Source organism: Melozone crissalis, unplaced genomic scaffold, assembly GCF_028551555.1.
Source record: "Melozone crissalis strain CALT ecotype California unplaced genomic scaffold, PUWL_Pcris_2 ptg000062l_1, whole genome shotgun sequence".
NCBI classification, from domain to species: Eukaryota; Metazoa; Chordata; class Aves; order Passeriformes; family Passerellidae; genus Melozone; species Melozone crissalis.
The window spans coordinates 2,191,547-2,215,744 of NW_026535840.1; the positions used below are offsets into that span (position 1 = coordinate 2,191,547).

The following is a 24,198-nucleotide window of genomic DNA, read 5'->3' on the forward strand; positions in this document are numbered from 1 at the left end:
ATAGGCTACATATGTCCAGAGTTTTATTCTAAAATAGTGTAATAAACCCCCAAGTAAGTGTATTGAAAAACTCTCACTGAGGGATTTCATGTATGTGCAGCATTTCAAAAGATTGTCTTCTAATTCAATGTTCTGTGCAATCCCTGAGCCCTGTGCAAAGAGTATAAGGAGCATTGTTCAACCTTGAGTGCTCCTGGCACTAAATATCAGTCTCAAATTCATGTCCTGGTTCTGAGATTTAACCGGTTTGAAGGCAAGCAGTGATGCTGTTCATGTGGTGAAATGCTGCTGCAGAAGTCTGAATGAAGTCTGAGGTTATCCTTAGGAGGATGAGTTTTTGCATTTATGTGAAGGTGTGATGGCTTGCAGTTCTCAAACAGTTGCATGGGCATAACTGAAATGTTTGGTATTTACTGCCATTGCTGACTGACTATATATAGTCAGAAACACAACAGTTGTTGTCTGCCTTGTTTCTATCTATTGCAGTGGCAGTGTTCCTTGTGTTTAGCTGTTATCATGCTCAAGTGTGTTCCCAGATAAACCTGTCATCACACAGAGCAGTGAATTGAAAGCAAGTTACTTGCTGGAGTTACATTTTGATCCTTAAGTTACTCTTTAAAAGGAAATTCTGACAAATACTTTGATGTTTTGAATGGCCATATTTAATGTCTTTTGATACTAAACAGGGGAGGCAAGAGTTTGATGGCATGGAAGACACTCCCATTTCCTGGCAAGAAATGGATGCTTACTTAGAAGGGCATTTACTAAAGGAAGGGTATAGGGATCTTCTGTATTACACTGTGTTCTTGTTTGTCCCTCCTCTCATCTTAAAAGTAAACTTAACTTTCTCATTCTACATGAAGAGGTTTGTGCCTGTATTCTGCATCTAAGGGACTTCTGTTCTGGGAGGCAGAACTTAAATGGCTTGAAATGGTCTGTGCTGTACACTCCTTTCATCAGACCCAGACCAGATCCCCTGCCGAGCAGCTTTGGACATCAGCATCACAGGATCAGGTGCCCTTGAGTGGGACAGGGAGAATGAGGAGGTGGGTGTGAGGCATGGTGGGCATGTGTGGTGGCTCTGATTACATGATAGCAAGAAATGGATGAGATGTGGAAGTGGAACTTCCTGATATGCAGTGGTGAAACAGTTGCTATGCAACAGAATCCAGTGGTATCTGAGTGGGATAAGAGACTGTGTGGCAGGAGAGAAATGTCCTGGAACAGCTCCAGAAAGCTCTTGTGAGAATCTGAGTTACCACAGTGTTGAATATTGGGCACATGCAGGAGGTATCGATCTGCTGTGCCCTGACACTGATAGTGTCACTGCAGCTGCCTGCCTGGAGCAGAATCCTTTCATTTGCTGTAGCAGATGGGGATGGTATTTGTAGGAACAGAACAGGTGATTGTGCTGGTGACTTGGATTGTTTCATCTTGTTTTTAGAAAGGGTAGGTTGTTCTGTGCTGTGCTGTGACCTTGACTCCGAAGCTTCTCTGGTACTCACTCTGCTCAATGTGTTAGTTCATGGCTGCAGGATTTGAGGCTGCACATACTAGTGGCAGCAAGAGCCATAAGTGTTCTGTTACTGGTGAGACCCCCTGTGGCACACTGTGTTCAGCTCTGGGGCCCTCAGCATGAGAAGGACATGGAGCTGTGGCAGCCAGTCCAGAGGAGGCTGCAGAGATGCTCAGCAGAATTGAGCACCTCTCCTGTTAGGGCAGGCTGAGAGAGCTGAGCTTGTTCAGGCTGAGGAGAAGCTCTGGAGAGACATTACTGGAGCCTCCCAGAACCCAGGGGGAGCCTACAAGAGGTCTGGAGAGGGACTTTCCACAGTGGGAAAGGCTTTAAATTGACTGAGGGTGTTTTCGATTAGATGCTAGGAAGAAATTCTTCACCATGAAAATGGTGAGGCCCTGGCACAGGGTGCCCAGAGGAGCTGTGGCTGCCCCATCCCTGCAAGCGTCCAAGGCCAGCTTGGATGGGGCTTGCAGCAGCCTGGGCTGGTGGGAGGTGTCCCTGCCCATGGCAGGGGGATTGGAACCAGATAATCTTTTAGTTCCCTTCCAACCTAAAGCACTCTAGGATTCTGGATTGTAAACCATTGTGGGTGTTTTCTTGTTTGTTTGAAGTTCTGTTCTCTCAAGTTTGAGACTGAAATGTTGGAAATTATTTCTACTAACTTTGGTCTGTCTGTTCCCCCATTAGTAAATGGGCTCCTGTTGTCACTGTGTTTCTCTGGAGCTGTGAAGCCACCAGCCTCTAACGGGGCAGTTCAGGAGTGGGTGACAGGACTGTCTTGGCAACAGCAACTCCTTGTGGGAGGGCCCAAGAATGGCATACAATTCACTGCATTCCATGTGCATTTCACACTGCTGCAGTTAAATTAACAAATGAGATGAGAAAGCCAGTTGTAAATACAAATAGAAGAGAGGAAAATGTGATACTTGGATGGGATTTCAATAGGAGAACAAAAATCCATTCAAATAAATAAAAGAAGAAAGCATAACTTTGTTGATCTTGCCTGAGCCAGTGAGGAGCCCTTGGCTGTTGTCAGTGATGCTGAGCAGTGTCTCTGAGGGTGCTCACTGCCTGCACTTGGTGGCACTGTTGCAGTGTCTGTGCAGACACAGCCTGCATGAGCTGTCAGCTGATTGCCAACAGGCTCACAGTTCACTTGTTTTTAAAGGAATTTTCACGTAAGGTTTTGGGTATTTTTGGTGCTGGATAAATTCTCTAACTATTTAAAAAAACTACCTGTGGCTGAACAGTGTTTTTTACATTTCCCTGTGCCAGATTTTTGTAGGCGCATGTAAGTAACAGTATTTGCCACAGCAGTAGCTGTCAGTAGCTGATCAGCTGATGGTAGAGCAACATTTACTTTGGGAGTCATCTTATCTGGGTGTGTTGAACAGAGTCTTGGAAATATCTGCCTGACAGTAATTGTGCAGTTATGATAGATCCTGGCTTTGCTTCTTTGAATTGCTTTTTGTTTGGTTGTCTAAAAGAATTGAAATACTTTGAATGCTGCTGTCTGTCTGAATTCCTATTTGTGCCACTAAAAAGACATTTTTTGCGTTTCATTGTTTGTGACAAATATAATTATGGAAGAATATCCAGTTGATGGGAATTAAAATAAAAATAGATTAAATTGCATCAGATTGTCATGCTGTCCACTGCAATTTAAGAAAGTTTCAACATTGTGTTGTTTTTGGAGCTGTCATTTTCTGCTGTTTGTACTTGCAGCTCCTATCTGTCTAGCCTGCATCTCATGGCTCTATTTTAGGGTTGTGATTTTATGTGTTCATCTGGCCATCCCAGCTCATGTCATGCTCATTTCTAAGGGCTTGTATTCAGAGCCTTCTGATTTGTGTTTGCTCACAGAATTGAGAATGTTGAGGGGTGGAAGGGACCTCTGAGGGTGGTCTGGTCCAGTGCCCCAGGGCAGGCAGGGCCAGCAGTCTGCCCAGGACCATGTCCAGTCAGGTGTTTAACATCTCCCAGGATGGGGACCCCACAGCCTTCCTGCTTGGCCTGTGCACTGCTGAGTCACTCTCGCAGTGAAAAAATATTTTCTGATGCCAACATGGAATCTCCTGTGTGTCAGTTTGTGCCCATTGCTTCCCCCCCTGCTGCTGAGCACCACTGTGAGCAGTCTGGCTCCATCTCCTTTTCACCTCCCTGCAGGAATTTATGGTGTTTGTCACTGTGGTCTGTGTTGTTGAATTTCATTTACCAAACTTCTCATTGGAGAGCAGTATATTGTGACTGGCAGTCACTAGCTCCATGGCACAGATTTCCCTTTATGTCAGTCAGATGTTTGAGTGTATGAGGTTTTCATTCCATTAACTTATATTTGTAATGAGAAGAGCAATATTTGATTCCTTTCTGTGACCAGAATTATTTAATAGCAAGGACACCAAAGTACACAGTAACGTAACAAGTAGTGACTAGGAAAGTTTAACAAAGCTGCTGGCTTTGTTGTGTACAGTTAGGAGTAATTGTGTGAAGGCCAAGGGAGTTATTTCAGAATAAAATGGTGCTGTAGAAAAGGGAAAGAGAACGGAGGATGTGGAACATTAACCTGTATGATCTGTAATCACTGACCTTCATTTCAAGGCGTTAGGGCAAGAAAGAGATAGCAGATTTATTGGCAGTACTTGTGACTGTTATGAATGAGAAGCTTGACTAGGCCAGTATTCAAGCAGCAATCAATTTATTAATTAATATGGTAAAGTGTGAGCAATACAGCGCTGGGTACAGTGGGGGAAGCTTTCCCTCCAACTGCACACTGATAATTGATGGTTACAGGTATTTATAGGGGTACTCATCAGTTTTTTTCAGCAGTTTCTATTTCCAATTTTTTACTCATCAGCAATTTTTATTCCAAATGATTACATCACAATTCTATACACTATTGTGATTTTAATTTCTCAGGACGTATCTCAAAGGAGTATCCCCAGATGGTGATGGTCCAGTTTCCAAAAGAAGAAAGACAAATCCCATCTGGTGGGGTCCAGCTCCCCAGATGTGTGTCCACCTTTTAATTGCAGAGACTATAAATCTCATAACAGTGATGTCCAGCTTCCCTTTGGTCGGAACCATAAACCCTTGAGGTGATGTTCATCTTCCTTTCTCAGGGTGTTTTTCTCTGCTTCAATAAGGCGTGAGATAAGCATATTTCCTTTATATATATTCCAAAGCTACAGTTTCAAGGATACAAGTAATATTCTGAAATTATACTTCAAAAGGTTATTATTGCAGAGCTTTTAATGGATTAAATGCAAGCAAAAAGCAACATCTTTAACACCTTAATTCCAATGCTCCTAAATCAACTAGGGTTAATTTGCAAACAAAAGATGGGTTCAAAGGCCTTTTTCCATGCTTTATTCTCCTCAGTTATTATTAGAATTCACAGCTCTCCCAATTGTCGGGGTCCACACATTTCGCATTCACAACTACACACATTGCCTGTTTGTACCTGACACCAAACACAGCTTTGCATCTCACGTGACTCGCCAAATAACTGCCGGAATTCCGTGATTTCCTTTCCTCGGGGTGCTGTGCTCCAGCCTGAGGCTGTGTCTCGTTTTCAGGTCGGGCCCTGCAGGTGTCGGCAGAGGCGTTCACCAGCGATCCCTGCTCCCTGCCCCGGAGGCAGGCGGTGGTGCCCGCCGCTCGCTCCCTGCTGGCCGCGGTCACCCGGCTCCTGGTTCTGGCCGACATGGTGGATGTGGCCTATCTGCTGCAGCACCTGACTGTGGTGAGTAATCCCTGCTCTCCTCAGCTCCTGTGAGCCACAGCTGGCTCTGCTCAGGGCTCTGCAGGCATGGAAACTTTGTGTACTTGAGCCTTGCAGCTCTCATGCACGGAGCAGCTGGGGCAAGTGTGGATTCTAGATGAGATTTGTGAATGGACCAGAAAAACTCATCTACATGCAGCTCAGCATATTTGATCTGTTTTTGGTTCCTTTTTTTCCACTAATACTTTCAGTAATGTGTAAGAGACTGATAAAACCACAAATTTCTGTTCACTTCCTAATATTTCAGGGCAGAGGTGAGTAATCAGTGCCACCTCTCATAATGCCTCGTGCCACGAGAGAGCACAGTGACTTAAGAGGACCATGTTGAAGCAAGTTCAGTTTGATGAAGATGAGAGAATGAAAATTTGGCTCCAAATCAGACTAGGAAAAGTATTTAATAATAAAACAGTGTTGTGTGGGTTTCAATACTGGGCTTGAAAAATCTCCACTGCTGGAGATGCACCACAGGCTAAATTAACACTGCCTTGCAGAAGCTTCTGTGTTGTTCTGTATGTTTAAATTTGTCAGCTGTAACAGGAATGGCCTATGTCTTTTGCACTGCTTATGGAAAATGTTCTTAAATTATGATATTTTTCATGGTAATCTATTACATTTTTAATGTTTATTTTCATAATCCCAGATGCTCTCTTCTGAGATGTATTTGAGTATGTTTTACATGAGAGAGCTAAATTTAGATGGTTTTCCTTACTAGAGTTTCAGTATTTCTAAATGGCTGTCTAATTGACTTCATGTTTTCCATCTGAAAATGAAAACAAAAAATAACTGAAAATGGGGAAAGAATGCTGAGCATCATTCAGGAACAACTCCAGCACTGCAGAGGGCCATTAAATTGCCATCTTCTTCCATATTTCCTCTTAATAGGAAGGAGAACTGAATTTGTAAAAGAACCCTTAGAATAAATTAGTGTGGTAAAACACTCTCAGTGAAGCCAGTGCAAAAAGATTCACCCTGGTTGTTAGAGGAGAGTGTGTTATATTTTCCATATCTATTTAGTCTCTGCTCTGGCTGTTGAACTTGCCAACAGTGGTATTAGCTGTAATGGTGTCTTTTATGTTGGCATCTAATTAGGAAATTGACTTAATGTAATTTTATCATATGCTATTGAACATCCCTCAGTTTCTAACAACTTTTGGTCACAGCTAACTAAGCCAGATTTAAAGGCAATTAAATATTGTAATGAATTTCAACATGGTTCTATTCTAAGTGTTTATCTGTAATCATTATACTTTAAAACTCCCTTGGGAATTCAGTTTTTCTTCAGCATGGAATTGCTCCCACAAGAAGACTTTGTATTCCCACAGTGTCAGAGTAGACCTTGTCTTTGCTGTATCAGCTGTAATATTCTTGGGTTTTTCAAGTTCATATGCCTTGAAAATCAGCTCCTTAAAAGTCTTCAGATGTTTTTCTTTGCACTTGTTCTAAAGCCTTAATACTTCTATGATATTACTCTGTTCTTCAGACAGGGGTGTTACAGCTGTTATCATTTAAGAGATGGGAAATTTCATTGCTCTTTATTTCCATGTCTCTGAGCACTGCAATTTTTATGGGGTAGACAAAATTGATTTGAAAAATTAAAAAAAAAAGTAATAGTAGAATAAAAGGCATAAAAATTCTAATCAAGGCCCTTTTCTTTATTTGCATGTATAAAATGAAAGAAGTTGGTTCAGCATCATGAAAGAATGCTGTACAGTATTAGTGACATCTTATAAGATCTTCATAAGATCTTGAGATCTTATGAGCTCAATATGAATGTATTTAATGGGGAATTACATATTCAAGTATCTAATATTTTTCAAACTCATTTATTAAAGAGTGCTGAAAGCTTTTAGTCTTGTTCACTCCCTAAAATTAGTTAATTCCAGCACTGATGTTTAAAACTATAGCTTTTTCTACTGACAGAATACACTCTGGGTCATTAAACTTTAATTTCCTCAGTAACCTGGCAATAAAAGTAGAAGGAAAACAAAGACAGTGTGACTGGCTGTCATAGAAAGCCTCACCTACTGTTACCTGTCACATCTGCCTGTTGATGAATATCTAGGAAAAAAAGAAGAACCTCAGCTGTGTCCTTCCAGTTTATGTAGTCTCTAACAATGTTGTTTTCTGAACATTCTGCTTAGACTTAGGACTGGGTTTGAATTCTGTGTAATCAAGTCTTCGTATTAAACAGTGTGCAATTCTGAAAATTCTCACAAAAATACTGAAATGTAACTTTTCTAAACTAGAAATAACAGGTAAGTAAGTTTGAAAGGATTTGGTAATACTGGGAGGAATTTCAAACTGAATGTTCAAAACCACAGCTTTGTGAACAGGAAATAAGCTTTTTTTAGAAGTTTTGCTGGTGAAGTGGAGAGAATTTTGGCTGTGTAATGAATTCTATCAGATTGTCCCTGAGCAAAAAGTGAATAAATGTGTGTGTAAATAATGCTTACAAACCCTCAGTGACTGCTCACATTCTGGCACAGAACACTCCTGGCCACTTGTGGAATTCACAATCCTATAAGGCTCTGAGGGTGCAGTGCAAACAGGAAGATCCTTTTGGAGTTCACTGAAAAAATAAAATACATCACACCATAAAGAAAGGTTTTCCTTCCTTAAATATAATTTTTTTAAACAGGGGACAGTTTAAATAATTACCTATCTAATTACCTATCTCTGTCTGAGTTTCCATGCTTAAAGAGTTTGGAGTCTCTGAAAAAACAACTGAGTTCTGAAAAATGTGGCCAGACAAAGGACTGTCTTCTGTATTGCACTCTCTGATTCAGAGCTGTGTTAGCAGCTCATCCATTATGGTTAGTGATGCTCAATATTATTTAATTAAGTGAATTAACAGACTAATGGTATTGCTTAAATCTATTGATCAGAAGAGAGCAGCAGGAAAGTAACAAGTTTGGAGAATTTCATTCAAAGAGCATTGGCAGTCTGTCTGTCCCTAATCAGTTTCAGAGCCAACATGTTTTAGCTGCCTTTTTCCTCCTCATGTCGTGCTTGTAGATTTACTGTGCAAGTCTTCGTATTTCTCATGAATGCCTCAGACAGCATGATCTTTACAAAATGCTTGCTCACAGTTCTTTAAAACTCCTGTCAGGGGGAAAAAAAGGAAATGGCTACAGATAAGAAGCAACATGTGAAGCTGGGCCCTGTGAGTGTAGTGCTGTCTGTTCCTCCCTTTCCTGCAGGGTATTCAGCAGCATTAAAAATGCTCTGAGCAAGAGCTCAGTAGGGTTACATAGAATGAAAGTGGAAAGTCACCTGGGCTGCCTTGTGTTTCAGGTCTTGGGGCATGCTTCAGCTCCCAGAGCTGTTAATTGATCCAGATCCCTGTGTGGAGCCTTCCTTCCCTCCAGCAGACCGCTCTGGCACAGGGACTGGTGTGAGTCTTAGGTGGGGGAGCTGTCACTGAACATTTCATTTTGGGCTGGGGGGATTCATTCTGCTCCCATCCCTGTGCTCAGCTTCAGGGGCTTGGGTGCCTGGAAAACAGCTGGTCCTGCTGCTGAGGACTCAGCCAGAGAAGTACCTCAGACTGTTCCTCTTTGCTTGTCACTCTGTGTCCCCCTGCATCCAGTGAAGGATGGTGATTGTCCTTAGCCCTCCTTTTGTTCCTGATGTGTTTATAGAAACCTTGGTTTTTACAGCAATAGCCAGATTAAATTCTAACTTCTTGCCACCTTCCTTACTTGGGCATGGTAGTACTCCTGTGGCAGGGAGACTTCTGGAGCATTAGGAGTGTTAAGAAGGTGACAGGAGTCTTTGAGAGAAGATTTGGCTTCTCCTTTGGTTCCCACTCCTGTTTATTTTCTCATCAAACTGAGATTCCTGCTGCCAATGAGAGGTTTGTCTGTGGTACGTGGGATGTAGTTGTTTGGAATCAGGGCTACAGTGCTAATAATCACACTGCAAACTCTGTGGCACCCTGTGATGTGCAGGAAACAACAGAGGAAAAGCAGCTTCCAAAGAATTGCTTTTGGAGCTGGCTTTTTCAAAGTGAGTGAGTAGGAATCTGGATCCACTTCTGTGCTTGGTACATGAGCCCCTTGACTGCTCCTTTGTAAGTTGTAAAGAGAAATAATTGTCAAGCTGAGGGATGATAAATTCAGACTGGAATGTTAAGTTGTAAACATAAAGCTTGAGGAGATCTGTAACCTAAAGGTGATTTGTAGAGAGGTTAATGCAATGCTTGAAGTCATCAGAAGTACAGGTATTGTGAGAAGTCCATATTGTGTCTGGTGATGAAACTGGAAGGTGTTAGAAGAGCAGAGACCTGTTTGAAATGATTGTTTGGGCTGTGCAGATGCTGCATGCTGCAGTGAGTGACCTGTGCTCCACTGCAGCTGCATGCTGCAGTCAGTCAGTGACCAGTGCTCCACTGCAGCTGCATGCTGCAGTCAGTGACCTGTGCTCCACTGCAGCTGCATGCTGCAGTCAGTCAGTGACCAGTGCTCCACTGCAGCTGCATGCTGCAGTCAGTGACCAGTGCTCCACTGCAGCTGCATGCTGCAGTCAGTCAGTGACCAGTGCTCCACTGCAGCTGCATGCTGCAGTCAGTGACCAGTGCTCCACTGCAGCTGCATGCTGCAGTCAGTCAGTGACCAGTGCTCCACCCAGTGCTCCACTGCAGCTGCATGCTGCAGTCAGTGACCAGTGCTCCACTGCAGCTGCATGCTGCAGTCAGTCAGTGACCAGTGCTCCACCCAGTGCTCCACTGCAGCTGCATGCTGCAGTCAGTGACCAGTGCTCCACTGCAGCTGACTCTGTTGGAATCTGCCAGGGAAGGAACGTGGCTGTATCTTCCCTTGGGCGTGTCTGTGGCTGTGTTTGCACACCACTGAAGCACTGTGCTTTTAGGAGATTAATATGGAAGTGATGTTCTGAAATTTCCTTCTCTAGAGTGCTAATATGGGAAGGCACATTCTAGGCTGGGGAAATAATCTTGGGAAGTTATCTTCTCCTGGCAGGTTATTTATTGGTAGTGGAGCAGCAGAGTTGGTGTAATGTAGAATGGCTTGTCTGATCAACAATTCAAGCATGTAGAGATCATTCTGATCTAGAGAAATGTGTTTTATAACTCATTTGTGCTTTGGGAGGCAGAAATGAGGAAATGCATGCAAAACAAACAGTCTCTGCTTTATCATCAGAGTGTGTGTCTTCAGACCTCTTTAAAATGACAGCAAAATCATCTGATATTTTCTGAATGGAAAAAGCTGTGAGCTGCTTTCTGTAAACCTCTCCAAAGAAGGCACATTGCCCATTCCATTACAGCAAAATAGGAGAAGTGCAGCTTTTTTCTCATAAGTATGTGTGTTCAGTAATTGGAATTTAAGAGGGGTTGTGAATGGCTTTTTTCCAGCCATATCTCTGGGTAATTTAAATAGTACATTTAGTTATAATTTAGTCTTTTAAAGAACTGGTACCTTCTCAAAACAGAAATGGATATTTTTTCAATGGACAGCTTCCTTATGTCAAAATGGAAATAAAATTTGCTTCTTGTCCTTAATTCAATTCATATTAATCCATATGAAAATAAAGAGAAATATTTTACCAATGGAGAAAGTAGCTCAGTGCTACTGTACTGCCCTGTGCAGTGGAAGGTGGTTAGATTGATACTCTGAAATACAAATGCTCTGATTTGTGCAGCTCTAGATGAACAGAAAGAGCCATTTCTCCTAATTTGTGAAAAACAGAGTGGAGAGGCAGGATGGGCTGCCCCCATCCCTCTTCCTGTTTATTTGGGAATTGTGAGGTGCTTACCAGGAATATGGCTTTGTGCTCTGTATTCTGTGATGTTACTTCCCACATTTCTGAATTATTAGCAGTGAAGCACTTTGCACTGCATGTTTATAATCTCATAATTCTGTGTCCTGGCCTCCTCTTTAGCTGCTAAGCCATTAATTTTCATGGCTCATATTGAAGATGAAACGTAGTAAATTTTGGCTTAAGCAGTATCAAAATTTCAGTATGATTAGTTAGTTTAATATGATTTCATTTTGGAATGTGCAGCCACTCTTTTCTTTGATCTCAGTGCCTCATTTTTGTTACATATGACAGCAGAGCAAAAGTTCCAAGGCTCCTGAATGTAGGTAGAAGGATAGTGGAGAAAACCCTCAAAAATGCTATGTCAGGAGCTCATAAAGACAGCAGAGGATTCTCAGCTGTTAATCTGCTTTACTGCAGGAGAAACTTCAGCCAGAGCTCACCTCTCATCTTTGACAGTGCAGTCTGTAAGGTGTGAGACCACAGGACTTGCAGTCCTGGTGCTTACAGTCACACTTGCTAATCTGATAACTGTGTCAGTGTCTGAGGGGAGGCTCAGGATTGCTGAGATTCATAAAGTTAGAGAGTTTTAAGAAAATAGTTAAAAAAGACAGGCCTGTGAGAGAAATTTTGTGAACATTGCTAATACAGCGAAGAGTTTTCTAAGCAGTAGAGCAGACGTGACAAATAGCACAATAAACCTCTGTAGAACTGGCTTATAGATTGCAACAAAGTTATTTAATGTATATCTTTAGAAAGTTAGTATGGATAGATCTCTGTACTTTGTCTCTTATGAACAAATCATTGTGTTAAGTACCATTACGTGTGTTTCATATAATTAGATAGAATTCTTGTCAGTATGTTTAGCTCTATGTGTGATTAGCTGAAATCTAAGCTGAAATAGTTTTATGCTATGCTGTAATGTCATACCCCCTTAGCATTTCCTTTAAATCAGAGAGCTGTCAACATCCTGTCTCCATTGTCCTAACAATGTACTGAGACTGATGTGCTGAATAAATAGCTCACGACACTAGTTCAAATTTGCCCTGCCTCCGTTCGTTTGTAAATATCAGCCAGCTGCAAATGGTGCCCACCTTACCCTAATCAGGCACATCACACTTCCAGGCAAGGAGCCTGTGTTGTAGCACTCTCTGGCCTGTAGTGAGAGTCCTATGCATTGGATAAGTGGGTCCCAGCTATTCTAAATGAGCCACAGCTGCGAAGTCCTTAGTTGGGCAGCAGCTGTGGCTCGTAAAGATAACTGGGATAAAAGGGGTGGGTCGAGAGCCCAGGAGAAGCCCCTGAGAAGCCAGGAGGAATTGTGCTGCAGAGAAGAACTGCATGGTAGAAAACCAGCCTGAAGGTATGGACTTTAGGAATATAGTAACAACAGTATGGGACTCTAGAAATATGATAATAACAATAAGAATGCAACCATTGGTGACCCCGACGTGATTGAGACACGCAGCTTGAGTGCTGTGGAGGATAAGACAGCCAAGAACTGTAGTTGGCCATTGAGCCAGGACTGTGGGAAAGGCAGCCAAGAGCTGCAGAAGAACATAGCTATTGAATCAAGGAGCTGTGGCAGCCAGGAGCTGCAAGAAATGGCCTTTGAGCAAGAAGCTGTGTGTGTTGTACATGACCTTTGAGTCATGGGGGAATGTGTGCATTGTACTTGTGTGGTGTACGAGGCCATTGAGTCTCGGGATAAAACATGTATTGTAAGGAAATGCACATAGTGTATTTGAATATATTTGTTGGTAATAGAAAAATGGGGGAAATGTAGTGAGAGTCCTATGTATTGGATAAGTGGGTCCCAGTTATCTTTACGAGCCACAGCTGCTGCCCAACTAAGGACTTCGCAGCTGCAGCTCATTTGGAGTAACTAGGACCCACTTATCCAATGCATAGGACTCTCACTACACTGGCCCATCCACATCCTCTGAAAGTGTGATCCTCATCACTTGCAGAGTTCTGATGGTGTTTGTTGCTGTGTGGTACCTAAAATGGGACAGTGAGAGTTGTGTCACTTGGGTGGAGCATTCACTGTGCTGGTTTCCAGTCGGATGAGCACGGAGCCTTCATTCAGCCATGTAGTGATGGTGCCTGCTCAGGACCCTGGGGCTGTGTCATCCACCTGCTTTACAGGGCCAGGTGCTGGGCTCTGCTGCTGCATTTGGTAGGTTTGGGTTTCCTGTGACAGGAATGCTGTGATGTTAATGAATATAAAGCCATGCTCTTCTCTTTGAGCTACAAAGTTGTCTGTGCCACTGTCAGTGCTGGGAAGTTACCTGTGGTAACTTGACAAACAGAAGCAGCTCTGATAAATCATAGAGATATGATTTTAGCACAGAGGGAAAAGGAATCCAGGTAACTACCAAGCAGTGCCACTGAGAGCAAAAGCAGTGAAGGAATGCTACTCCTCAGCTTCCAGAAACTGTTCAAAGCACTTTGAAATGTAACAGGCAGAAAAGAGCTTCTGTGAATCTTTTAGGATTATTTATATTTGGTTATTGGTAAGAGAAAAAAAGTCAGGAAGTCTGATATTTCTTTTCACCTCTACACAGGGGAGATGAGAGAGGTTTTTTTTACCACTCACCCCAAAATGCTGGTTCATACTGATAGCAGTATGCAGAAAGATCCACATGTAGTTTTAACATATGTGCTGATAACCTTTGAATGTCCAAGGCACAATTTTCTGATTTCCTGCTGATGACAGTGGAAAGAGCATATCTATGTTTTCTTAAAATTGCTTGGTTGATATTTTATTTGCTTTTGAGTTAAATTTTTAAAAAGTGTTTCTCCCTCAGATCTAAAGACAGATGTGGATGTTCTGGCCGTTACCCATCAATTTTATTGAAGTGTGTTGCCCTTGTAGTTACACATTTGATTTGTATTTGATCGTGCTCTCATGCTGCTTCTTATATCTCTTTCCAGAGAGCCAAATGTATTATTAATGCTTAGGTTGCTGCAGGACATAAGGAAGTGAGTGATCTTGCTAGCAGAGCTCCTGTTAATGAAGAATGGAAGCTGTGGGATTAAGCACATCCTTAAAAGGATGATGATGATTCTACAACTGTATTGTAGTCTAACATGTTGATGATTATCTTAAAAAAAAAAAAAAGACCCCTCAAGAAGAGACTGTACCTTATGTTTATTTAGTGAGTTTGGGAATTGTTGGAGACTTTTTCCCTGTATTATTCAATCCCACAACAGGGTGCAACAGCTTTGGGCTAAGTTCTGGAGAAACATGTCAAGGTTTGAAGCAGAAGGTGCATGATGAACTTGCCAGAGACATAATGAGCAGTTTCTTACACACTTGAAGAAAAGCAAAGACTATGGGGTGCTTCTGGTCACCTTAAACTGAACTCAGGTCATGTTTGCAAATGTTGCAGTTGAGTTGCTTCCAGCTAAGGGGTCAGCCAGGAGTGGGAATTGATGAAAGCAAACATTGCAAATGCAAGGCTTTCAGATCAGCTCTGGAGCAGAGATAAAATCTGAAAACAACAAATCACACAAAAATTGGAGGATAATGAAATCAAACAGAAAAGAATAGAGAATATTGCAATTTTGTCTTAGCATGTGTAGTCGGTCAGCCATGTCAGTACAGAATTCAGGAACATAAACTTTGGATGAGAAAGTTTTATTTTCTTTTTTGGTAGCAAACAATTTAAATGCAGCTAGAAAGTCTCCAGTTAACCTCTAGTAGTACTGAATGATGTAGAGAGTAAGATCAATTACAAATAGATGGAAACACTGCCTTCACTTGCCTTTTGGTTATGAGGGCAGTGAGACTGAAATAAAGGCTGCAGAGCAGCAAACAAGATGTGCTAACTTGCCTAAAGGTTCCAGGGAAATCCACTGCAGCTGCTTATTATCCCCAGGGAGAGGTACCTGGGGCTGTTCAGCATCAGCTACAGCTTGAGCTGAGTCACCTGCTCAGGGATGAGGGGCTCTGGAGCACTCCACATCCATGATCAGCATGGGCTGTCAGTTGTGTTGTCAGCTTCTTAAAGAGGGACAGAAGATGAGTGGAGGTTTGGCTTTGTTTTCTTTTTTTTTTCTTTTTTTTCTTCTCCTTCTGCTCCTGTGGTTCATTATTCAAATTCAGTGTCTGTAGTTTAAGCAAAAGCACAGAGCAGTGTGGGCAGTACAGAAGTGCTTGGTTGTCCAGAGCTGCCTGGGAAGCAGTGCATTGCCTCCTTCCCTGGGCACTGGTACCACAGGTGAGCTTCACCTACAGGCCCTGGAACTGCAAGAGGCTCAGTCAGTATTTTGGAAGGATTTTCAAGTGTGTAGTTCTTCCTGATTATGTCAGTGTAAATATATGTTGATAGACTTGATGGTAATCACAGTGATAACAAAATATTCCTGAGCTGCCTGCAGCCATCACATGCTCATGAGGTGAAGAAGGGAATTTACAGCTGGGAAAACAGCAAGAGGAGAAGGCTCATGATTTCCTGAAGGTAGCAAGGAAGCTGGACCTCCAGTTCTCCTCTGACACAAGTCTTAACCTTTCTGTTACAGTTCCTACAGCTGGGCTGATGTTGTGCATCTCTGAAAAATACCAGTCCTCTTCTTAATAATAGTGTGTGCGTGAAAGAAGTTTTAAATTTAAAAGTAAGGTCTGCAGGGAAGCATAATTGGAGTTGTCACAGTGTTCATGCAGAATGTGGGCACGTTGCCTGAGGTGATTATCTGGTATTAAATTACTCTTAAGTAAATTAACTTGATAAGAGGCACCCTGTGATTTTTAAGTTCTGCTTGATAGAATGAGTTCATGGCCTGTATGAAGTTGCATACACTTTTCTTGGTTGAAAAGAAAGTATTTAGATCTGTGAATTTATTACTTTCTGGAACTTGGCATAGAAAAAGAACTCACCTATAGAGATTGATTGCTTGTGTTTGGTCTGAATATGAAATTAGAGGATCTCATTTAATTGAGGAGGGCATATCTACAATGCTTTGAATTCTGTGGTTGGTTTCAAAACAAAACTGCAGAAATATGGGGAAGGTTAGAGGTGACAAATCTCAATAGCCTAAGTATTTAGTAGAATATAATTCTAATACAGAATGAAACACAGCAACTGTATGAATGATAATTTTTTGTTGGCTTTGTTTTTTTTTATTTTCCTCACAGTTTCAAAGAACATTTGAGTCTTTAAAAAATGTATCCAGTAAATCTGATCTGCAGAAAACCTACCAAAAGTTTCAAAAGGATCTGGAAAACCTTGATTACCTGGCATACAAACGTCAGCAGGTAAGACCATGGAGGTGTAAGAGGACAGAATGCTGGGCATGAGCAGGGTGGGTGGTGAAACTGCTGTGCTTGGTGGAGTCACTGCTCTGCCATTGGGTTTTGTGCTTTGTGCAGTGCCAGGTAAGGCTGCAGGGGCTGGGAGGGGCAAGTCTGCCTAAAGCATGTGGTGCTGGACTGCTGGGTTTTGGGTGTTCAGCAGAGAGAAGCACAGGCAAAACCAGTAAGTGAGACTCAGCAGGCATTAAAAGTGCATTAACATGTTATTATCTAAATGGAAGTGTGTAGAAGTACTATTTGCAGTCTTTCACTTGAAAAAGTAACCAAATTCACATAAGTCAGTGGAATACAATACTTTCTATGCATGCAAGCCACTAATTTTTTCTCCTCTAGAAATGAATTTGTGAGGTTAGTATGCATCAAACTTTGAAGTGCACATGGTCTTTGACTTGTATTTGCAAGATCAAAGTTGAATTATTAAAACATGTTTAATGTTGGATATTCTGTCACTTATACATAGCTGATGTGAAAATATCATTATGGGTATTCACTAATTTTCTTCTCTTGATGATAAAACAAGAATTACCTCTTCCACAGCATGAGGGTAAAAGCTGCAGCATTTGTGTGAGGGTCGTTGTGGTTTGTGTTTTCCTGGATTCTGTCACTTGGTGTCAGTGTTGCCAAACAGTTCCTGTGCTTGGGGCAGATCACTGGCAGCTATTTGTGTCAGGTAATTGATTAGATTAATTTGTCTTAGTTAATTTGCATTGTTTATCTGAGCAGTAGTTACCTGGCTATGGGGAGGAGAGTTTTACCTGCTTGTTGATACCAAGGTTTTCATTTCAGTAGAACTTGCTGGAGAACCTGCAGTGAGGGATTTGAAAAGTGCATGGATGTATTTAGTGTAGAAGATGCTTTGAATTTTGTCCTGCTTTAAAGAGAAAGTAATCTTCTTGTGAAAAGATTGAGAATTGCTTGGATTACTGTGCAAAAATTGCTGACCTGCTTTGGGACTGAAGCTGTTGTGACTCTGGGAGATATTTGTGGAGTGTTTAATTGATAACACATTTAATTGATAACAATTTATCTACACTTGTGTTAGGTTAAGGGTATATTCATGGTCCCTCTGGCAAAATGCTGAGTAACTGCATCTGTTTGGAGACAAACGTTTGTCTATGGTCTGAGTGTGAATCTGTTGCTGGTAAAATAAGGGGTTTCCATGCTGAAAGCAATGAATGTTGCCTTTGAAAGAAATAGTTATCTGCTTCTGTACCTTTTCTTCAGACATGAGCCATGAAGTGCAGCATAGCAAGGTGCTGCTTCAGTGGGAAGGTTTACAGGACAGATGGGAAACCACAGCTGGGCTTTTTCAAGGCTGTTCAGAATGTCCCACATCGACTCTGATTTCATAAATATAGACCAAACTTCTATGAGTGGCAGCAGTATGCAAGTGGCAAACTTGTTTGGGGTGATGGTTGGGCAGCACCCACTAGAGAATTCCTGTGGGTTGGGAATATCTGTTTGTAGCCAGGCTGCCATTTTGAAATGTGCCAGGAGGTGCCTACGTCTGAGAAATGTAGATTTTCTTTCTTGTCCAGGAGATAGTCTGGCAATTCCTTTGAATTAAAGCAAGCTTTTCATTTCCTTGCTACTTTCTCATCTCTGAAATTTGACAAAAAAGAACAGCTGCATGCCACAATGAGTACTAGAACTTACTCTCTTGCTCTGTGACTTCATGGAATGTTTCCAGTAAAAACTAAGTAAAGTTTACATTGTTTTGTATCAACCTCAATATTATCACCTTTGTAATATGAATATTGACAGGATAAAATGTTCAAGCACTTGGGGATAAGGTGGGACTTGGTGATAGATCCCAGCTGTGCTCTTGGGATGCTGTGGTAGGTGCACACTTCCTCTTCTCTTCCCTGGGTCTTTGTTGCTGTTGGAGGGAAGTTGTCCATATAGTGTTCAGCTGGAATGGCACTGCTTTAAGGTTTATTACAATTATCTTACTGTAAGGTCATTTGAGGAGAGTTGGGCAATAGCTGCAATAAAAATGGACTTACAGTGAGGTTCAGTGGTATTTAGCACTTGTCAAACTGAAAAATTGCCACAGTTGCTGCTGTTCTTAGTGCCAACAGTGCCTTTAGGATGCCTGGAGCAGTGCTGGCTGTGATCCAAAGGCATTCAGTTTTTGACTAGAAGCCTCCATCAACGTGTCATCTTATAGCTGACAACAGGACTTCAGTATGTGCACACACGCTAAAGCAGGATCCTGTTGTAAAGTATTCTGATTTAAGGTTTGCTTGTTTGATGTTGATTTTATGCCCTCAGGGAAATTGTTTGTAAAGGACTGAATCTATGGGAAATAATTGTGGTTAATCCACTTTTAAAAATAATTTTAGGATTTCTTTCTGATGTTTGTTAGATTTAGAAATGTTTTTAAAAGTTGTGTTGGAAACTGAAGGAGTTTCCAACTGTATCAAAGACATTTATGGGGCACACAGTGATTTAGTGTGCTCATGGGAAACAGTGCTTGCAGAAGACGCAGCAGAGCCATTCCTGTTCTAGTTCACAGTCCCTTGTTGTCAGTACTGCAGCTGCCTTCATGATCATACAGGTCACATTTGCATTTTGAAAGGTTTAATTCTGAATGAAGACTTTTGAAGGAACACTTCAGTCAAACGGTACTTCTTTTTGTTAAAATGGATTAAATGCACTTCTAATCTTCAGCTTTGATTGTTCACTTTGGTGGGAGAGAATCAGAAGAGTGAAAGTGAGAACTTGTGGGTTGATGAAGTCATTTAAACAGATAAAGCAAAAGCCCTGCACACAAGGAAAGCAGAACAAGGAACTGATTCCCCCATGGCTGGGCAGGTGTTCATCCATCCCCAGGAGAGCAGGGCCCCATCACGTGTGACAGTGACTGGGGAGGACAAACTCCATCACCCTGAATGTCCTTTCCTTCCTTCTTCTCCTGCCCAGCTCTGTGTGCTGAGCACGGCCCCACATGGGCTGGGAAATCCCTTGGGTCACTTGGGCTCAGCTGTCCTGGCTCTGTCCCCTCCCAGCCCTCACTGCTGGGGCTGGGTGAGGCCAGAGGAGGCCTTGGCTGTGTGTGAGCTCTGCTCAGCAATGCCCAAAACATCCCTGTGCTACCACTGCCCAAAACATCCCTGTGCCACCAATGCCCAAAACATCCCTGTGCCACCAATGCCCAAAACATCCCTGTGCCACCAACACCCAAACCATCCCTGTGCTACCAATGCCCAAAACATCCCTGTGCCACCAACACCGAAACCATCCCTGTGCCACCAATGCCCAAAACATCCCTGTGCCGCCAACACCCAAAATATCCCTGTGCTACCAACACCCAAAATATCCCTGTGCTACCAATGCCCTGTGTTACCACTGCCCAAAACATCCCTGTGCTACCAACACCCAAACCATCCCTGTGCCGCCAATGCCCAAAACATCCCTGTGCTACCAACACCCAAACCATCCCTGTGCTACCAACACCCAAACAATCCCTGTGCTACCAGTGCCCAAAACATCCCTGTGCTACCAACACTGCTTCCAGCACAAATTCAAAGCACAGCTACTGTGGAAAACACCTGAACTCTACCCCAGCAAAAACAGCACAGTATGAGATTTGTTCACTGAAGCGCTCCACTCCAGCAGCTGGAGAGAAGTTTTTGAAAGAGATTATCACTTATCAAATGGCAGGTTTATTTTGTGGCAGACCCTTTAAAAGTATGCTGGAAATTGGAGGGAGTTCAGGGTGAATTTTTGTTGTCAAGAAAACAAACATGATGATAGAAAGCTGACTGAGCTCCTTAAGTTATCTGGAAAAGGTTATGGCTTAGAAATGTCAGGAATAGAGGTACTTAACTAAATCTTTATTCTAGTACAGGGAAATATGAGAAGAGCCAATGGATGGCAGTCAGACAAGTTCAAACCAGAAAACAAATGAGCATTTTTGACCATTAACTCCTGAGAGGACTTAGTTAAGAGGTGCAGTACATTAATCACTGCTTGTAGCCTTTCTCTCCATTGTCCATACCTTTTGAAAGGATGTGAAATAACTGAGATGCAAATGAAAGGGCAGGAATTATGGATCTTTCTGTGGCTTGTGCTATTGGGGGAATTTGAATGGGAATTCACTTTTTTCCCCTCCACTTAAGAATGACACTACATTTGGTTGGTTGTTGGAGGGTAAAGGCAGAATTATGTCTTCTGAATTGCCATCCTGGAATAACAAATGGGTGAATTTGTTCTGTTTTGTATTTACCACTCTACCACTGTCTAATGTTTTAGATTTTAGGGTTGGATGTGTTGAGAGCTTGTTTAGGAATTTTCAAAGAAGCTTTGTACTTTACTCCAGAGTAATTTTAAGGCCATATAGGGATTTGATTCCCATTAGATTTCTGAAAATGCCTTCTTTTGTTTTCTCCTTTAATATGTACTCACACACTATTGATTATAAAATGAGACTATAGGTTCTATTTCCAGTATTGTAGCTGCTTATCTCCCCTTGACATAGGAACAACATCTATCATGTTGTTGTGTAATTAAAATGGTTGATTTATGCATTCATTTTTTAAAAAAGCAAACACCAAATTAGTCTCGGTAGCTAAGATAGTGAAAAATTATGACAATTCTGTTCTCAGCCACCTGACTTGTTTTAGTAATTCCATGATTATAGCCCTGTCATTTGGTCCTTGCTTCTGTCTGTCTGTGTATCTCTGTGGCTTGCTTAATGGGTGAAGAGGTTTTCCTTTTCCCTGCTCACCTGAAAGTGCTCATATTTTTATATGTATTCAGGGTTGTAGGGGGAAGGCTTTCGTATCAATGCTTCCCCATTTTCTGTCTTTGCCTGCATGCTAAACCTCTGAGAAAAAAAGTCATGCCTCCCCTCATCTTTCCAAAGCTCAGACTGTTGCTGTTTCCATGAAACTGAATTAGTTTTGGCTGTGCCCAAGATATCTTCAGTTTGGATAAAAGATTCCAGTCTAGTCTTGTCTGATAAATGTAGCTGAAATGTCTTGGGGGCCAAGGATGGATGATGCTTTACGTTCAACCAAGAAGTCACCAGGTAATTTAACAACAAACAAACAATAGAAAATTGTTTGTTACGGTGGGAAGGAAATGAGATCTTCAGCTAGAAATTAAATTACAGAGACAACTAAGTAATGTTACAAGGGCATGACTTAAAAAGCTGTAGAGATTTTTGTGTGCATTCCATGGGGGACTTGGATACACCACTGGTTTTGCTCATGAACATTTGCTATGGTACCATGTGTATCTCCTGTGAGACATAATGGTACCATATGAATATGAAACATGAAATATGAAATATTGACATATGAAATTTGATGTGTTGGGTGGTTTATCTCAGTGGGAGGTAGTGGCTAAGATTAAAACTCTTGTTTTTTCAGTTGACTGGAAATCAATTCATTTTTTCCTCCTAATGAAACAGAATGATAGTTTAGGTGATATGTTTATGCTACTGTGGGATAAAACCAGAATTTGGGCGTTGTGAATGGGGTCAGAGTCTGAGGAGAATGGTTCCTAATGAGGCACTGATAACTGATTTTATGACAATTGCAGTATTCTGTTAGGCAGCAGTGTCTCAAGGGGAAAAACAAAACTGCAGTTTTATACAGTAGGAGTGAGGTGAGCTTTTTCACATTCCTGTGAAGTGTTGCCTATTTGGTTTTTCAAATCATACATTGTGCAGCTGACTGTTCCTGCCTACATGTGATGACTTGTGCTCATCCTCAGTGTGTCCTGCCTGAGAAAAGCACACCTATTTTTGAACATTGCTGTGAGTTCAAATTCTGCCCTACAGTGACTAATGGTTCCTTGTCTTCCCTCCCCCTCAGGAAATAATTTCCCTTTTCCCTTTTCCCTTTTCCCTTTTCCTTTCCCTTCTTTTTTTCTTATCCAAGTTATACTCAGTAGTGAGGCAACCAAAACAGACTCCTGTAGAAAATTATTTAATGAATTTCTGTAGTTGTTGAGACTCACTGGTAAGCGTTCTGAAATCTCCATTGATTCCAGAGAAATTGAATCAATTTTTCCCATTTATTTATGTAAAAGTCCTGTGAAGGATGTCAGAATCTAGTCATATAATGAGATACTTGCTACTAATCCTATGACTACAAGCCCAGACTAGTTTGGCAAGACTTGATCTGGACAAAGCTGTGGTGGCTGTTACTCATTCCTGGATTTATTTCTAGGTGAATAAAGCAGTGTCTGTCGTTATTTGCTGTAACTGTTTTTGCTCAGGAATGGAAGTGTGGCTGATGAATGAATTGCTCAGTTTCTGTCCCTGACAGAGGAGGGGTCAGGTTTGTTTCCTTGCAGTGTCCTGTAGTCATGCAGATCTGCATTGTCTCACACTGGATGTTGGAGCAAGGAGTGTTCAGCAGCATTTCCATGGCCCTGATGCCTCATTCAGCCCACTCCATGTGGAACACGTGGCTGTTTGTTTGGCAGGTTTTTGTCATGCCTCTCCATGAGAGCCAGCATTAAACTGCAGTGGCTTTCAGAATTTCACATAGTTCCTCCTCCTCTGTCACAATCAAATCTTATAAATGTTATAAAACATAACACTTTCATAGTTGTGCATGAGAAGCAGTATTTATGTTTGGATGAGGTCTAAGTGCTGACTTCCTCTCTCTGGAAATAATTAAGGAATTTTATTTTCAAACACTGTGCTGAGTTCTTTGTCCCTCTGCTAGATCTACAGCTTTGTATGTTTTTATGGGTTGAAATCATCACCTAGTAAAGTGATATACGATTCTTGGCTATAATTGAAGGAGAAAATGCACTCCCTAATTTTCTGGGAAGTAACATATCTGCATATTCTACAGAAAAAGCAAGATTTAGAGAGGATGCTTCCTTTGTTGAACACTATAAAAACGATGGATGTGCTACTTTGATTTGACATTCTTTTCTTTCCTTTTTTGAAATTAAATGGCCTGGAGCAGTAGGGAGTGGTGACTATAAAAAAAAATTCTTTACTGAATTGTAAAGGAAAAAAGAGAAGTGGGAGATAGATATATAAATGTCTTGTAAACATTTTCACATTTGCTTTCTCACAGCTATCTTGTGTGACCTTCAGCAAGCCTCTTAGTACTAGATCTACTGGAGGGCATCACTAAATGCCTTCATCCAAGAGTTAAAGATTTATTGCTGTATAAGGACTTGCCAGTAAGGTTCTGTGGGTATTTGAAGTTCCTTTTTTCAGGCTTTAACAGATTTATGTCAGTCCAGGTAAAAAGTTCAGTCTGAGGACAACTGACATTTTTACAGGCTCAGAGACAGTAAGTACCATATAGTCTGAGCTACTGTTTTTGTTTGTGGTGAGAGGGTTTTTTTGTTTGGGGATTGGCTCATTTTTTTGTGCTTTTTTTCTTAGCATGAGAAAAACTGCTATTTAGATGCTGAAAGGATGCAAGTTAGAAGTGCAATAACAGTTTGGAATGCAGAGCTCTGATTACTAAAGAGTGGCTAATGAGTGATGTTATGTCCTGGTGAAAATGACAGTAATAGTAGTTTGTGAAAGAGTTATCTGAGGGGAATGTTATATTGTATTGATCCCAGCCTGACAGACACACACCAGCTTCTCACAGAAAAATAAATTCCATATAAAATGTTTCACTGCCTTGGCGCTTCGTAAAAATCAGATCAGATGAAATGCAAAGCCTTGCAGAATAACTGAGCTGTAAATGGAAAATGGTTTGAGAACATAAAGCTTGGGAATGGTGGGCAAATCCTGCAGGAGCACTGCAGGAACTGGTGGCAGGCAGCAGCCTGAGCAGACTCTGCCAGGAGCAGGTGGGTCTGGCTGTCTGTATC

At 41.7% G+C, this 24,198-nt stretch overlaps 1 protein-coding gene across 4 annotated transcripts in view; it reads left to right on the forward strand.

The window, feature by feature from the left end:
* Window positions 1-24,198, forward strand: part of CTNNA3 (catenin alpha 3) — a 411,267-nt gene that overhangs the window by 11,925 nt on the left and 375,144 nt on the right. For all 4 annotated transcript variants that reach the window (XM_054288363.1, XM_054288359.1, XM_054288361.1 and 1 more), the window contains 2 exons: window positions 5,095-5,261; window positions 16,216-16,335. In XM_054288363.1, coding sequence (XP_054144338.1) covers window positions 5,095-5,261; window positions 16,216-16,335 — 287 coding nt within the window. The remainder of the gene's footprint in view (window positions 1-5,094; window positions 5,262-16,215; window positions 16,336-24,198) is intronic.